The sequence below is a fragment of the Pelobates fuscus genome, chromosome 8 (assembly GCF_036172605.1).
Source record: "Pelobates fuscus isolate aPelFus1 chromosome 8, aPelFus1.pri, whole genome shotgun sequence".
In the NCBI taxonomy this organism is placed as follows: Eukaryota; Metazoa; Chordata; class Amphibia; order Anura; family Pelobatidae; genus Pelobates; species Pelobates fuscus.
The window spans coordinates 168,749,085-168,765,424 of NC_086324.1; the positions used below are offsets into that span (position 1 = coordinate 168,749,085).

A 16,340-nucleotide genomic window follows, 5' to 3' on the forward strand; every position below is an offset into this window, starting at 1 on the left:
ATATAGAGTAATATGGGGGAATGGGGACTGAGTGTCACTGTGTGTATAGATATAGAGTAATATGGGGGAATGGGGACTGAGTGTCACTGTGTGTATAGATATAGAGTAATATGGGGGAATGGGGACTGAGTGTCACTGTGTGTATAGATATAGAGTAATATGGGGAATGGGGACTGAGTGTCACTGTGTGTATAGATATAGAGTAATATGGGGGAATGGGGACTGACTGTCACTGTGTGTATAGATATAGAGTAATATGGGGGAATGGGGACTGACTGTCACTGTGTGTATAGATATAGAGTAATATGGGGAATGGGGACTGACTGTCACTGTGTGTATAGATATAGAGTAATATGGGGACTGACTGTCACTGTGTGTATAGATATAGAGTAATATGGGGGAATGGGGACTGAGTGTCACTGTGTGTATAGATATAGAGTAATATGGGGAATGGGGACTGACTGTCACTGTGTGTATAGATATAGAGTAATATGGGGAATGGGGTCTGACTGTCACTGTGTGTATAGATATAGAGTAATATGGGGGAATGGGGACTGACTGTCACTGTGTGTATAGATATAGAGTAATATGGGGGAATGGGGACTGACTGTCACTGTGTGTATAGATATAGAGTAATATGGGGAATGGGGACTGAGTGTCACTGTGTGTATAGATATAGAGTAATATGGGGACTGACTGTCACTGTGTGTATAGATATAGAGTAATATGGGGGAATGGGAACTGACTATCACTGTGTGTATAGATATAGAGTAATATGGGGGAATGGGGACGGAGTGTCACTGTGTGTATAGATATAGAGTAATATGGGGGAATGGGGACTGAGTGTCACTGTGTGTATAGATATAGAGTTATATGGGGACTGAGTGTCACTGTGTGTATAGATATAGAGTAATATGGGGGAATGGGGACTGAGTGTCACTGTGTGTATAGATATAGAGTAATATGGGGAATGGGGACTGAGTGTCACTGTGTGTATAGATATAGAGTAATATGGGGGAATGGGGACTGAGTGTCACTGTGTGTATAGATATAGAGTAATATGGGGGAATGGGGACTGAGTGTCACTGTGTGTATAGATATAGAGTAATATGGGGGAATGGGGACTGACTGTCACTGTGTGTATAGATATAGAGTAATATGGGGGAATGGGGACTGACTGTCACTGTGTGTATAGATATAGAGTAATATGGGGGAATGGGGACTGACTGTCACTGTGTGTATAGATATAGAGTAATATGGGGGAATGGGGACTGAGTGTCACTGTGTGTATAGATATAGAGTAATATGGGGGAATGGGGACTGAGTGTCACTGTGTGTATAGATATAGAGTAATATGGGGAATGGGGACTGAGTGTCACTGTGTGTATAGATATAGAGTAATATGGGGGAATGGGGACGGAGTGTCACTGTGTGTATAGATATAGAGTAATATGGGGGAATGGGGACTGAGTGTCACTGTGTGTATAGATATAGAGTAATATGGGGAATGGGGACTGAGTGTCACTGTGTGTATAGATATAGAGTAATATGGGGGAATGGGGACTGAGTGTCACTGTGTGTATAGATATAGAGTAATATGGGGGAATGGGGACTGAGTGTCACTGTGTGTATAGATATAGAGTAATATGGGGGAATGGGGACTGACTGTCACTGTGTGTATAGATATAGAGTAATATGGGGAATGGGGACTGACTGTCACTGTGTGTATAGATATAGAGTAATATGGGGGAATGGGGACTGAATGTCACTGTGTGTATAGATATAGAGTAATATGGGGGAATGGGGACTGAATGTCACTGTGTGTATAGATATAGAGTAATATGGGGGAATGGGGACTGACTGTCACTGTGTGTATAGATATAGAGTAATATGGGGAATGGGGACTGACTGTCACTGTGTGTATAGATATAGAGTAATATGGGGGAATGGGGTCTGACTGTCACTGTGTGTATAGATATAGAGTAATATGGGGGAATGGGGACTGAGTGTCACTGTGTGTATAGATATAGAGTAATATGGGGGAATGGGGACTGAGTGTCACTGTGTGTATAGATATAGAGTAATATGGGGGAATGGGGACTCAGTGTCACTGTGTGTATAGATACAGAGTAATATGGGGGAATGTGGTCTGACTGTCACTGTGTGTATAGATATAGAGTAATATGGGGGAATGGGGTCTGACTGTCACTGTGTTTATAGATATAGAGTAATATGGGGGAATGGAGTCTGACTGTCACTGTGTGTATAGATATAGAGTAATATGGGGGAATGGGGACTGAGTGTCACTGTGTGTATAGATATAGAGTAATATGGGGGAATGGGGACTGAGTGTCACTGTGTGTATAGATATAGAGTAATATGGGGACTGAGTGTCACTGTGTGTATAGATATAGAGTAATATGGGGGAATGGGGACTGAGTGTCACTGTGTGTATAGATATAGAGTAATATGGGGACTGACTGTCACTGTGTGTATAGATATAGAGTAATATGGGGGAATGGGGACTGAGTGTCACTGTGTGTATAGATATAGAGTAATATGGGGAATGGGGACTGACTGTCACTGTGTGTATAGATATAGAGTAATATGGGGGATGGGGACTGAGTGTCACTGTGTGTATAGATATAGAGTAATATGGGGGAATGGGGACTGACTGTCACTGTGTGTATAGATATAGAGTAATATGGGGGAATGGGGACTGACTGTCACTGTGTGTATAGATATAGAGTAATATGGGGGAATGGGGACTGACTGTCACTGTGTGTATAGATATAGAGTAATATGGGGACTGACTGTCACTGTGTGTATAGATATAGAGTAATATGGGGAATGGGGACTGAGTGTCACTGTGTGTATAGATATAGAGTAATATGGGGACTGAGTGTCACTGTGTGTATAGATATAGAGTAATATGGGGGAATGGGGACTGAGTGTCACTGTGTGTATAGATATAGAGTAATATGGGGACTGACTGTCACTGTGTGTATAGATATAGAGTAATATGGGGAATGGGGACTGAGTGTCACTGTGTGTATAGATATAGAGTAATATGGGGAATGGGGACTGAGTGTCACTGTGTGTATAGATATAGAGTAATATGGGGGATGGGGACTGAGTGTCACTGTGTGTATAGATATAGAGTAATATGGGGGAATGGGGACTGACTGTCACTGTGTGTATAGATATAGAGTAATATGGGGGAATGGGGACTGACTGTCACTGTGTGTATAGATATAGAGTAATATGGGGGAATGGGGACTGACTGTCACTGTGTGTATAGATATAGAGTAATATGGGGGAATGGGGTCTGAGTGTCACGGTGTGTATAGATATAGAGTAATATGGGGGAATGGGGACTGACTGTCACTGTGTGTATAGATATAGAGTAATATGGGGGAATGGGGACTGACTGTCACTGTGTGTATAGATATAGAGTAATATGGGGGAATGGGGACTGACTGTCACTGTGTGTATAGATATAGAGTAATATGGGGTATGGGGTCTGACTGTCACTGTGTGTATAGATATAGAGTAATATGGGGACTGAGTGTCACTGTGTGTATAGATATAGAGTAATATGGGGAATGGGGACTGAGTGTCACTGTGTGTATAGATATAGAGTAATATGGGGGAATGGGGACTGACTGTCACTGTGTGTATAAACATAGAGTAATATGGGGGAATGGGGACTGACTGTCACTGTGTGTATAGATATAGAGTAATATGGGGGAATGGGGACTGACTATCACTGTGTGTATAAACATAGAGTAATATGGGGGAATGGGGACTGAGTGTCACTGTGTGTATAGATATAGAGTAATATGGGGGAATGGGGACTGACTGTCACTGTGTGTATAGATATAGAGTAATATGGGGGAATGGGGACTGAGTGTCACTGTGTGTATAGATATAGAGTAATATGGGGGAATGGGGTCTGACTGTCACTGTGTGTATAGATATAGAGTAATATGGGGAATGGGGACTGAGTGTCACTGTGTGTATAGATAGAGAGTAATATGGGGTCTGAGTGTCACTGTGTGTATAGATATAGAGTAATATGGGGGAATGGGGACTGAGTGTCACTGTGTGTATAGATATAGAGTAATATGGGGGAATGGGGACTGACTGTCACTGTGTGTATAGATATAGAGTAATATGGGGGAATGGGGACTGACTGTCACTGTGTGTATAGATATAGAGTAATATGGGGGAATGGGGACTGAGTGTCACTGTGTGTATAGATATAGAGTAATATGGGGGAATGGGGACTCAGTGTCACTGTGTGTATAGATATAGAGTAATATGGGGAATGGGGACTGACTGTCACTGTGTGTATAGATATAGAATAATATGGGGGAATGGGGACTGAGTGTCACTGTGTGTATAGATATAGAGTAATATGGGGGAATGGGGACTGACTGTCACTGTGTGTATAGATATAGAGTAATATGGGGGAATGGGGACTGAGTGTCACTGTGTGTATAAATATAGAGTAATATGGGGCATGGGGACTGAGTGTCACTGTGTGTATAGATATAGAGTAATATGGGGGAATGGGGACTGAGTGTCACTGTGTGTATAGATATAGAGTAATATGGGGGAATGGGGACTGAGTGTCACTGTGTGTATAGATATAGAGTAATATGGGGGAATGGGGACTGAGTGTCACTGTGTGTATAGATATAGAGTAATATGGGGAATGGGGACTGAGTGTCACTGTGTGTATAGATATAGAGTAATATGGGGGAATGGGGACTGACTGTCACTGTGTGTATAGATATAGAGTAATATGGGGGAATGGGGACTGAGTGTCACTGTGTGTATAGATATAGAGTAATATGGGGGAATGGGGACTGACTGTCACTGTGTGTATAGATATAGAGTAATATGGGGGAATGGGGACTGAGTGTCACTGTGTGTATAAATATAGAGTAATATGGGGCATGGGGACTGAGTGTCACTGTGTGTATAGATATAGAGTAATATGGGGGAATGGGGACTGAGTGTCACTGTGTGTATAGATATAGAGTAATATGGGGGAATGGGGACTGAGTGTCACTGTGTGTATAGATATAGAGTAATATGGGGGAATGGGGACTGAGTGTCACTGTGTGTATAGATATAGAGTAATATGGGGAATGGGGACTGAGTGTCACTGTGTGTATAGATATAGAGTAATATGGGGGAATGGGGACTGACTGTCACTGTGTGTATAGATATAGAGTAATATGGGGGAATGGGGACTGACTGTCACTGTGTGTATAGATATAGAGTAATATGGGGAATGGGGACTGACTGTCACTGTGTGTATAGATATAGAGTAATATGGGGACTGACTGTCACTGTGTGTATAGATATAGAGTAATATGGGGGAATGGGGACTGAGTGTCACTGTGTGTATAGATATAGAGTAATATGGGGAATGGGGACTGACTGTCACTGTGTGTATAGATATAGAGTAATATGGGGAATGGGGTCTGACTGTCACTGTGTGTATAGATATAGAGTAATATGGGGGAATGGGGACTGACTGTCACTGTGTGTATAGATATAGAGTAATATGGGGGAATGGGGACTGACTGTCACTGTGTGTATAGATATAGAGTAATATGGGGAATGGGGACTGAGTGTCACTGTGTGTATAGATATAGAGTAATATGGGGACTGACTGTCACTGTGTGTATAGATATAGAGTAATATGGGGGAATGGGAACTGACTATCACTGTGTGTATAGATATAGAGTAATATGGGGGAATGGGGACGGAGTGTCACTGTGTGTATAGATATAGAGTAATATGGGGGAATGGGGACTGAGTGTCACTGTGTGTATAGATATAGAGTTATATGGGGACTGAGTGTCACTGTGTGTATAGATATAGAGTAATATGGGGGAATGGGGACTGAGTGTCAGTGTGTATAGATATAGAGTAATATGGGGGAATGGGGACTGAGTGTCACTGTGTGTATAGATATAGAGTAATATGGGGGAATGGGGACTGAGTGTCACTGTGTGTATAGATATAGAGTAATATGGGGGAATGGGGACTGAGTGTCAATGTGTGTATAGATATAGAGTAATATGGGGAATCAGGTCTGACTGTTACTGTGTGTATAGATATAGAGTAATATGGGGGAATGGGGACTGAGTGTCACTGTGTGTATAGATATAGAGTAATATGGGGGAATGGGGACTGAGTGTCACTGTGTGTATAGATATAGAGTAATATGGGGACTGATTGTCACTGTGTGTATAGATATAGAGTAATATGGGGGAATGGGGACTGAGTGTCACTGTGTGTATAGATATAGAGTAATATGGGGTCTGAGTGTCACTGTGTCTATAGATATAGAGTAATATGGGGGAATGGGGACTGACTGTCACTGTGTGTATAGATATAGAGTAATATGGGGGAATGGGGACTGAGTGTCACTGTGTGTATAGATATAGAGTAATATGGGGGAATGGGGACTGACTGTCACTGTGTGTATAGATATAGAGTAATATGGGGAATGGGGACTGATTGTCACTGTGTGTATAGATATAGAGTAATATGGGGGAATGGGGACTGAGTGTCACTGTGTGTATAGATATAGAGTAATATGGGGGAATGGGGACTGAGTGTCACTGTGTGTATAGATATAGAGTAATATGGGGAATGGGGACTGAGTGACACTCAGACCCCATTCCCCCATATTACTCTATATCTATACACACAGTGACACTCAGTCCCCATTCCCCATATTACTCTATATCTATACACACAGTGACACTCAGTCCCCATTCCCCCATATTACTCTATATCTATACACACAGTGACAGTCAGACCCCATTCCCCCATATTACTCTATATCTATACACACAGTGACAGTCAGTCCCCATTCCCCCATATTACTCTATATCTATACACACACAGTGACACTCAGTCCCCATATTACTCTATATCTATACACACAGTGACACTCAGACCCCATTCCCCCATATTACTCTATATCTATACACACAGTGACACTGTGTGTATAGATATAGAGTAATATGGGGACTGAGTGTCACTGTGTGTATAGATATAGAGTAATATGGGGGAATGGGGTCTGACTGTCACTGTGTGTATAGATATAGAGTAATATGGGGGAATGGGGACTGAGTGTCACTGTGTGTATAGATATAGAGTAATATGGGGGAATGGGGACTGAGTGTCACTGTGTATAGATATAGAGTAATATGGGGGAATGGGGACTGACTATCACTGTGTGTATAGATATAGAGTAATATGGGGTAATGGGGACGGAGTGTCACTGTGTGTATAAATATAGAGTAATATGGGGGAATGGGGACTGAGTGTCACTGTGTGTATAAATATAGAGTAATATGGGTGAATGGGGACTGAGTGTCACTGTGTGTATAAATATAGAGTAATGTGGGGCAATGGGGACTGAGTGTCACTGTGTGTATAAATATAGAGTAATATGGGGCAATGGGGACTGAGTGTCACTGTGTGTATAGATATAGAGTAATATGGGGAATGGGGTCTGACTGTCACTGTGTGTATAGATATAGAGTAATATGGGGTTATGGGGACTGACTGTCACTCTGTGTATAGATATAGAGTAATATGGGGGAATGGGAACTGACTGTCACTGTGTGTATAGATATAGAGTAATATGGGGGAATGGGGACTGACTGTCACTGTGTGTGTATAGATATAGAGTAATATGGGGTATGCGGACTGAGTGTCACTGTGTGTATAGATATAGAGTAATATGGGGACTGAGTGCCACTGTGTGTATAGATATAGAGTAATATGGGGGGATGGGGACTGAGTGTCACTGTGTGTATAGATACAGAGTAATATGGGGTATGGGGTCTGACTGTCACTGTGTGTGTATATATATATATAGAGTAATATGGGGGAATGGGGACTGAGTGTCACTGTGTGTATAGATACAGAGTAATATGGGGTATGGGGTCTGACTGTCACTGTGTGTATAGATATAGAGTAATATGGGGGAATGGGGACTGAGTGTCACTGTGTGTATAGATACAGAGTAATATGGGGTATGGGGTCTGACTGTCACTGTGTGTATAGATATAGAGTAATATGCGGTATGGGGTCTGACTGTCACTGTGTGTATAGATATAGAGTAATATGGGGGAATGGGGACTGAGTGTCACTGTGTGTATAGATATAGAGTAATATGGGGAATGGGGACTGACTGTCACTGTGTGTATAGATATAGAGTAATATGGGGGAATGGGGACTGACTGTCACTGTGTGTATAGATATAGAGTAATATGGGGGAATGGGGACTGAGTGTCACTGTGTGTATAGATTTAGAGTAGTATGGGGAAATGGGGACTGAGTGTCACTGTGTGTATAGATATAGAGTAATATGGGGAATGGGGACTGAGTGTCACTGTGTGTATAGATATAGAGTAATATGGGGAATGGGGACTGAGTGTCACTGTGTGTATAGATATAGAGTAATATGGGGACTGACTGTCACTGTGTGTATAGATATAGAGTAATATGGGGGAATGGGGACTGAGTGTCACTGTGTGTATAGATATAGAGTAATATGGGGAATGGGGACTGAGCGTCACTGTGTGTATAGATAGAGAGTAATATGGGGGAATGGGGACTGACTGTCACTGTGTGTATAGATATAGAGTAATATGGGGAATGGGGACTGAGTGTCACTGTGTGTATAGATATAGAGTAATATGGGGGAATGGGGACTGAGTGTCACTGTGTGTATAGATATAGAGTAATATGGGGAATGGGGACTGAGTGTCACTGTGTGTATAGATATAGAGTAATATGGGGGAATGGGGACTGAGTGTCACTGTGTGTATAGATATAGAGTAATATGGGGAATGGGGACTGACTGTCACTGTGTGTATAGATATAGAGTAATATGGGGGAATGGGGACTGAGTGTCACTGTGTGTATAGATATAGAGTAATATGGGGAATGGGGACTGAGTGTCACTGTGTGTATAGATATAGAGTAATATGGGGGAATGGGGACTGACTGTCACTGTGTGTATAGATATAGAGTAATATGGGGAATGGGGACTGAGTGTCACTGTGTGTATAGATATAGAGTAATATGGGGGAATGGGGTCTGACTGTCACTGTGTGTATAGATATAGAGTAATATGGGGAATGGGGACTGACTGTCACTGTGTGTATAGATATAGAGTAATATGGGGGAATGGGGACTGACTGTCACTGTGTGTATAGATATAGAGTAATATGGGGGAATGGGGACTGAGTGTCACTGTGTGTATAGATATAGAGTAATATGGGGAATGGGGACTGACTGTCACTGTGTGTATAGATATAGAGTAATATGGGGGAATGGGGACTGAGTGTCACTGTGTGTATAGATATAGAGTAATATGGGGAATGGGGACTGAGTGTCACTGTGTGTATAGATATAGAGTAATATGGGGGAGTGGGGACTGACTGTCACTGTGTGTATAGATATAGAGTAATATGGGGAATGGGGACTGACTGTCACTGTGTGTATAGATATAGAGTAATATGGGGAATGGGGACTGAGTGTCACTGTGTGTATAGATATAGAGTAATATGGGGACTGAGTGTCACTGTGTGTATAGATATAGAGTAATATGGGGAATGGGGACTGATTGTCACTGTGTGTATAGATATAGAGTAATATGGGGGAATGGGGACTGACTGTCACTGTGTGTATAGATACAGAGTAATATGGGGAATGGGGACTGACTGTCACTGTGTGTATAGATATAGAGTAGTATGGGGGAATGGGGACTGAGTGTCACTGTGTGTATAGATATAGAGTAATATGGGGGAATGGGGACTGACTGTCACTGTGTGTATAGATATAGAGTAATATGGGGGAATGGGGACTGAGTGTCACTGTGTGTATAGATAGAGAGTAATATGGGGGAATGCTGATCACAGAACCGTTTATACTTTTTGTTTGTTGATTTGGACTCTGGAAAATTCGACCAACAGATTCTGTATTATCAATTTATATAGGGTTGTTTTTTTGTTTTGTTTTTATAGTAATTCCACATTTTTTTTTCCTTCTTTTTAAGCATTCTCACAATATGTATTCCTTCAGTATTACATTTCGAATTATTGCAGTGGCATGGCTTGTAGCCATGTGCTGCTTTTAATATGCCACATTGTGGTATACTTTTTTTGTGTAGACTTGGAAAGGGTGTTTGCAGTGAGGTCAGTTTCTTTCCATCCTCTTCTAATATTTCCTGGCTAGGGCTGTCCTGTCCTTTGTGTCAGAGGAAGAAATTTAGAAGCTTGGTAGCCAGGACACTGCAAGGCATGGGTAGCCGAAACATAACCTCCCTCTATAGCTGGTGCAGAACTCCCATGAGGCTTTGTAACAATATTTGCACCAGGTTTAAACTCGTCCTCTATCTAAGCCATTGTAACGATTGTCGGAATAATGACCAGTGGATTGTGATGGTGGATGTCTTAGAATTGCGCTTTAAATATTGCTGCATTTTGGTGAATAGAGAATAATTCTCGACCTAAAGGTTTAATAAAAAATAAAAAAAAGCTATATAGACCAAGACCTAGTGTTGTCAGCAACTGGTTAAAACAAGAATGTGGGACGTATGGGGAAAGACTTCCTAATGGTGCAAGGTTTTAGTTGTGGTTATAGCAAGCATGAGTTGGTTATAAGCATGTTTTTAACATTATATGCTAAATAAATGTAAAACTTACAACATGTGTTAAGAAGAAAACATGGTAATATTGACTTGCCAAACTCTTGGAGTTTAAAATATTTTTTAACACGCTGATAAAAAAAAATCTCCCTGTGTGTGTGCTCTCATTTCATAAATGTAAAAAGGTAATCTTCTATATTCTCCCACGTGTGGGTATTCAAATGTATTCAGCAGCATGCACAGAGACAGATAACAGCAGTTTATGTATTTTTGTACTGACTTTGTAATTTAAAGTTTGATTACAGTACATGGCTACGAGCTACAAATAAATACCGGTATTTTGGATTCAGCCTATGACAGGTTATTTGGGGTCCCAGCACCAGGGCTCCAATAATAGAATAGTCCTTGGTTTCAGTGACCCCTGGTTTTGTTATTTCTTCCATGTAGCTGTGGAAGGAGTTAATAGTATTAAAAGCTGAAAGTGTTTGAGGTATTTGTGGACTTTGTTCTCTGTTCCTAATTCCTGCTTTATTTTTGTTTATTTTTCTTAGGGGAAAACTGGGCCGGTATCCTCCATGGCCTGGAAAGGTGAGCAAATATTTTACAAATTCTACCAAAATCAATAAGTGTCCTAAGCTGCAAATGTCTCAAGGTGACACTCACCGTTTGTGGCTCTACTACCTACACTTTGTTTTCCCAGCTGTTGGCTTGTGAAGGATTATGGGAAGTGTAGTTAATCACCAACCATATTCTAACATTCTTGTTTTAATCTCTACAGAATATTTACACAAAAGATTAGTTTGTCTTCTTATATAGGCCTAGTAGGTTGAAGAACTCTTAAAGTGATACTCCATTAAAAAAAAAAAATTTTTTTTATATATATATATATTTATTTATTTATTTTAGGTATGTTTTATTTGAGGGCATATGACATTTTAGTTTGCAATAGCTGCTTGAGTATCTGCAACTAATGCAAATCATTCCCTTCTTCCGCAGCACAGACTTTCTAATTTGTGCCAGGGAATGATTATTCAGAGGCTTCCCATTGAGAGGCCTTGCAGACCAGTCACCCATGCGCAAGGTTTTCCACACTTTTATGACAAACTATTGAGAAGCTTTTCATAGGCAGGTTGCTCTGCACAAACTGAGCTAAACCTGATGGGGAACAAAACACCTCCTGACTGCCAGCTGGGGAGGTTTAATACTGTTCATTTATAAAAGCGTAAATTTCTATTGAGATTGGCACATTTATAAATGTTTGGAATGTTCCTTTAAAGGGAAACTGTCATAATTTAGTTTTTTCCTAATGTATAAAATGTATTACTTTTTTAAGTGAAAATATGGATGTATACCATCATGTTAAAGCATATTAAATCCCAGTAAGCAAAGTTCTTATGCCAGACATTATCTTGAACCTCGTACAGCTGATCCTGTAATAAACTCATCCTGCATCGGTAGGCATAGGAGCTAATATTCCATTATCTATACCTTATACAACTTCTATATGGACATTTATCCAAAAGAAAGAGGGACTGGCGTGAGCTACAAGGAAACCTGACTTCTAACAGTCATCCCGCATCTAACTTCTGGAAGCATCTGTCTATGTGCAGTCTCTTCATAATTCCAAATGGTTTGTAGAGAACTGCAGATCCTCACTGTTAGAAGAGCTGTTGGTAGTTTCCAGTGTTTTGCGATGTTTATCCTGGCTTCCAGGAGCACATTGAGCAAAAAATGCTTTGGTGGACCCTTGACGTGTGCAGGAAGCAGGAAAATGTATTCATTTACATTATATGAAATAAAAGCTGCCGTGTAAAAGATATTTATATTCAGGTATTGCATCACCTTTCTCACCCTAGCTCTGTGGTGGCTGCTATTTTAACATTTAGTTTCCCATTCGTCAATTTTGACGTGAAATTTCAAGTTCACTTTGAATTCTCACTTAATTAAGTAATCGCCAGTGTGTGTAAGGGCATAAGATGACCCAGCAAAGCATGTAAATGAAAATATTTTTCACATTTATGTTTTATATTTTAGCACAAACCATTGCCAACGATTGGTTGCTATTCATTTGTGCTAAAATGGAAGAAGTGACAGTTCCTCTTTAAGATTTGTAACAAGTATACCCCAAAGGGACACTCCTAGCACCAAAGCAGCATTTACTTCTTGCACTAGTTATGGTCTCCCTGCACAGAGTTTTCTAATCCCAGCAAGGTACGTAGATCAGAGTAGCTTTTTTTTTTTTTTTTTTTTTGTAAATATATTTTTATTATCATTTTATGGTCACAGTGAGACTCGCAGGTCTCTCCAAGCGTATCGTGACTGAAACATATTTGACATTCACAGTGAGACTCGCAGGTCTCTTCGAGAGCATTGTTAGTGAGGCACAACGTGTGCCAGAACATGTACATCAAAACAAGTAGGCATTCGGGCACGCAGGCCCACCTCAGTGATGGACTCGCAGGTCCCTGTTCAGTAACACAGTGGTTAGGCTTCCATTGTTATTTTTGCGTGTGTCCCCCGGTTTGACTGCACTCCGCCGCCCTTCTAGTTCCCGTCAGGGCGTCTAGGTCTAGCGTGTGTGCGCGGCCTTGTTTTGTTGAGTGAGGGGGTGACCGATCAGTATTGCGTCAGTGACTCCCAAGCCACTGCAGGCTTCGTGTGATGTATGCCTATTGGACTCATGATTCCACTGTCAAGTGGACAGATGTGTCTTCAGAGTATGGGTCTGCGGCCCAAATGAGGTTAGCAGGAGAAAATAGGGGGGAGGGGGAAGAGGGGAGGGTGAAGGTTGGGGGGGGGGGGGGCATACGGGCTGTGTGGGAAAACAAGTGGGTAGGGTGGAGGGGTTAGTCGTGGACGTCAGTTCTGTCAGGTGGGTCCTCTGCATCCAGATGGGCGGTGAAGTCTGCCTGTGTGGTGGATACAATCCAGTGTGTCCAGATCTCCATGTATTTTGCGGTGGTGTTAGTCGCCCCCGAGTGTAGTTCTTATATCGCCCTGAGTTCTTCCATTTGGTTGAACCATGTCCTAAGAGGTGGGGACCTATCTTGTCTCCAGTATTGTGGTATTACCTGTTTGGCCACATTAAGGATCCTAATAGTCATGGACTTCTTGTATCGGGATCTGGGTATGGTCGTGTGGTGTAGTAGCAGCGCCGCTGGCTCCAGTGGCGGAGGTGCGTCTGAGAATTTCTCCAGGATGGCGTGTATGCCCTTCCAGAATGGTTTAATTCTGTGGCATTCCCACTATAGGTGTAGTGTAGTGCCCTTTGACTCTCCACACCGCCAACATAGGTCGGAGTGTGAGGGGTCTATTGCATGGAGTTTATATGGGGTACGGTATCAGTAGTTTAAATGCCGTCTCTTGTGTCTTGGTGAAAGTAGAACAGTGGTGTGTGTGAGAGCATATTTTTTTCCCACTCTGTCTCGGTAAATGTCTTCCCCAGTGTAGTTTCCCATTTGCCCTTGAAGGCAGGAATCTGTCGGAGTCTCCCGTTGTAGTAGCGAGTATATGAATGATATGCCGTGGGGTAGAGGGTCTGGGTGCATACAGTACTCTTCCAAGGTAGTCGGGCTTCTAGCATGGGCTCGTCCCTCCGGGTAGGGTGTCTATGTAGTTCGACAGCTGTTTGTATTTGAAGGTTTGTAGGAATGTAGGGGGTGTGTTCTCTGTCAGGTTAGCAAGTGTCTTCCGGCCAGTGTGTGTGTATATGTGGTGTAGCCTGGGGATGGGCGTGCGGATGAAATCTCTGAAGGCGCTCGGATCGAGGCCGGGGGGAAATCATGGTTATGGATTAAGGGCAGCAGGGGCGAAGGGTGTTGGGTGAGTCCGTGTACTCGGGACGCCCTGTGCCATACTCGTAGGGTATGTTGTGTTAAGGAGGAGCATCCCCGGCCGAGTCCACCCCCGGAGCACCACGGTAGGACCGACACAGGTCCTGCCTTCCCTGTCTCTTCTACCACCTTCCACAGTTTGTGGACGTTGGTCTTGGTCCATTCCATGACTCTCTGTAAGTGTCCTGCCGTGTAGTATAAGTGGAAGTCAGGGATGGCCAGCCCTCCCCTCTCCTTGGGTAGTGTAAGGGCCTGGAACTTAATACATATGGAACTTTTCCCGTTCCATATGTAGCTACCTGTCATCGAGCGTAAAGCTGTAAAAAATCTTTTGGGGATGACTCCAAACGTCTTGAAGGCTTGAAGTATGTTGGGGAGGGAGATCTCTGGTCTAGTAACAAAAAAAAGGTCGTCTGCGTAGGCGGCCACTTTGTGGTGTGCGGCCCCCGTTTGTATGCCTGTGATGTCGTGGTGCTGTCTGATAGTTGTCAGGAGGGGTTCAAGGGCAAGGACGAAGAGCAACGGGGATAGTGGGCATCCCTGACGGGTGCCATTGTATACAGGGAACTCATCTGTTAGTGCCCCATTCACTATTACGTGGGCCGTGGGTCTGTCATGCATGGCCTCGACCCAGCTGCGCATGTGGGGTCCAAGACCCACATGGGTTAGGATCAGGAACAAGTATTCCCATCCCACCCTGTTGAAGGCCTTCTTTGCGTCCGTGGACAGCAGAAGGAGGCCCCCGGTGTCTCTGTTCTTGTTGTGCATGAGGGCGAGGGCCCTAATGGTGTTGTCTCTCGCCTCACGGTTTGCTACGAACCCGACCTGGTCAGGGTGGACCAGTGTGGGGATATGCGGCTGCAAGCGCATGGCCAAGATCTTTGCCATCAATTTGATATCGCAGTTGATAAGGGAGATGGGTCTGTAGTTCCCACAGTGCTCTGCGTCCTTGCCCTCTTTTGGGATGATGGTTATGTGCGCTGTCAACGCTTGCTTGGGGAAGTGATGGCCTTCTCTTATCACATTAAACGAGGCCAGCATTGGCTGGTATAGTTTGTCTGCGAAGTGTTTGTAATAACAGAGAGGCAGGCCATCTGGGCCCGGACTCTTACCGGGTTTGGTGCATTTTATTGCCAATGCCAGTTCCTATATTGAGATGTGTTCGTCTAGTTGGTCTGTGACCTGCTGATCTAATGTAGGTAATTTGTGTGCTTGCATTTATTGCTGGATGGAGTCTTTTAAGCGAGCAGTCGCCGTTTCCGACTGTGGTTGGGGGAGCGAGTAGAGCTCCGAGTAGTAAGCTCTCACTGTTTGTAAGATCTCTGTCGGTAGGCGGCGTACTGAGCCCTGTTTGTCTCTAATTTTGTCGATATAGGTCATCTGGCACCGTTTCGCCAGCATCCTGGCTAGAAGTTTGCCACTTTTGTTCCCATGTAGGGAGAAAAAGGCCTTGTGTCTGAGTACTTCCCTGTGGTGTTTGGAGTGGAGCCGCGAGGTCAAGTCACGTCGTAGTTGTAGTAGTCGTGCTTGGTGGGTTGGGGTTTGTGCTTGTTTATGTAGCGTGTCATGTTGGTGTATGTCCCCTATAAGTTCAGTGAGTCGGGCTTCCCTTTGTTTTTTGAGTTCTGCTCCCTTCTGTATGAAGTGTCCCCGTATGACGCTCTTGTGTGCCTCCCACCTGATCGTCGGGGGGTGTCCTCGGGCGAGTTGTCTTGGAAGTAGTCAGTCAGGACCTTACCGAAGTGTGCGGCTACTAAACAAAAAACAGGACCTCCTCTTTTGTACTCCCACGTGAGCGATTATGTGCCTTC

At 43.1% G+C, this 16,340-nt stretch overlaps 1 protein-coding gene across 6 annotated transcripts in view; it reads left to right on the forward strand.

Moving 5' to 3' along the window:
* GLYR1 (glyoxylate reductase 1 homolog) overlaps nucleotides 1-16,340 on the forward strand; it is a 70,268-nt gene that overhangs the window by 13,881 nt on the left and 40,047 nt on the right. For all 6 annotated transcript variants that reach the window (XM_063430754.1, XM_063430753.1, XM_063430756.1 and 3 more), the window contains exon 2: nucleotides 11,248-11,284. In XM_063430754.1, the coding sequence (XP_063286824.1) occupies nucleotides 11,248-11,284 (37 nt within the window). The remainder of the gene's footprint in view (nucleotides 1-11,247; nucleotides 11,285-16,340) is intronic.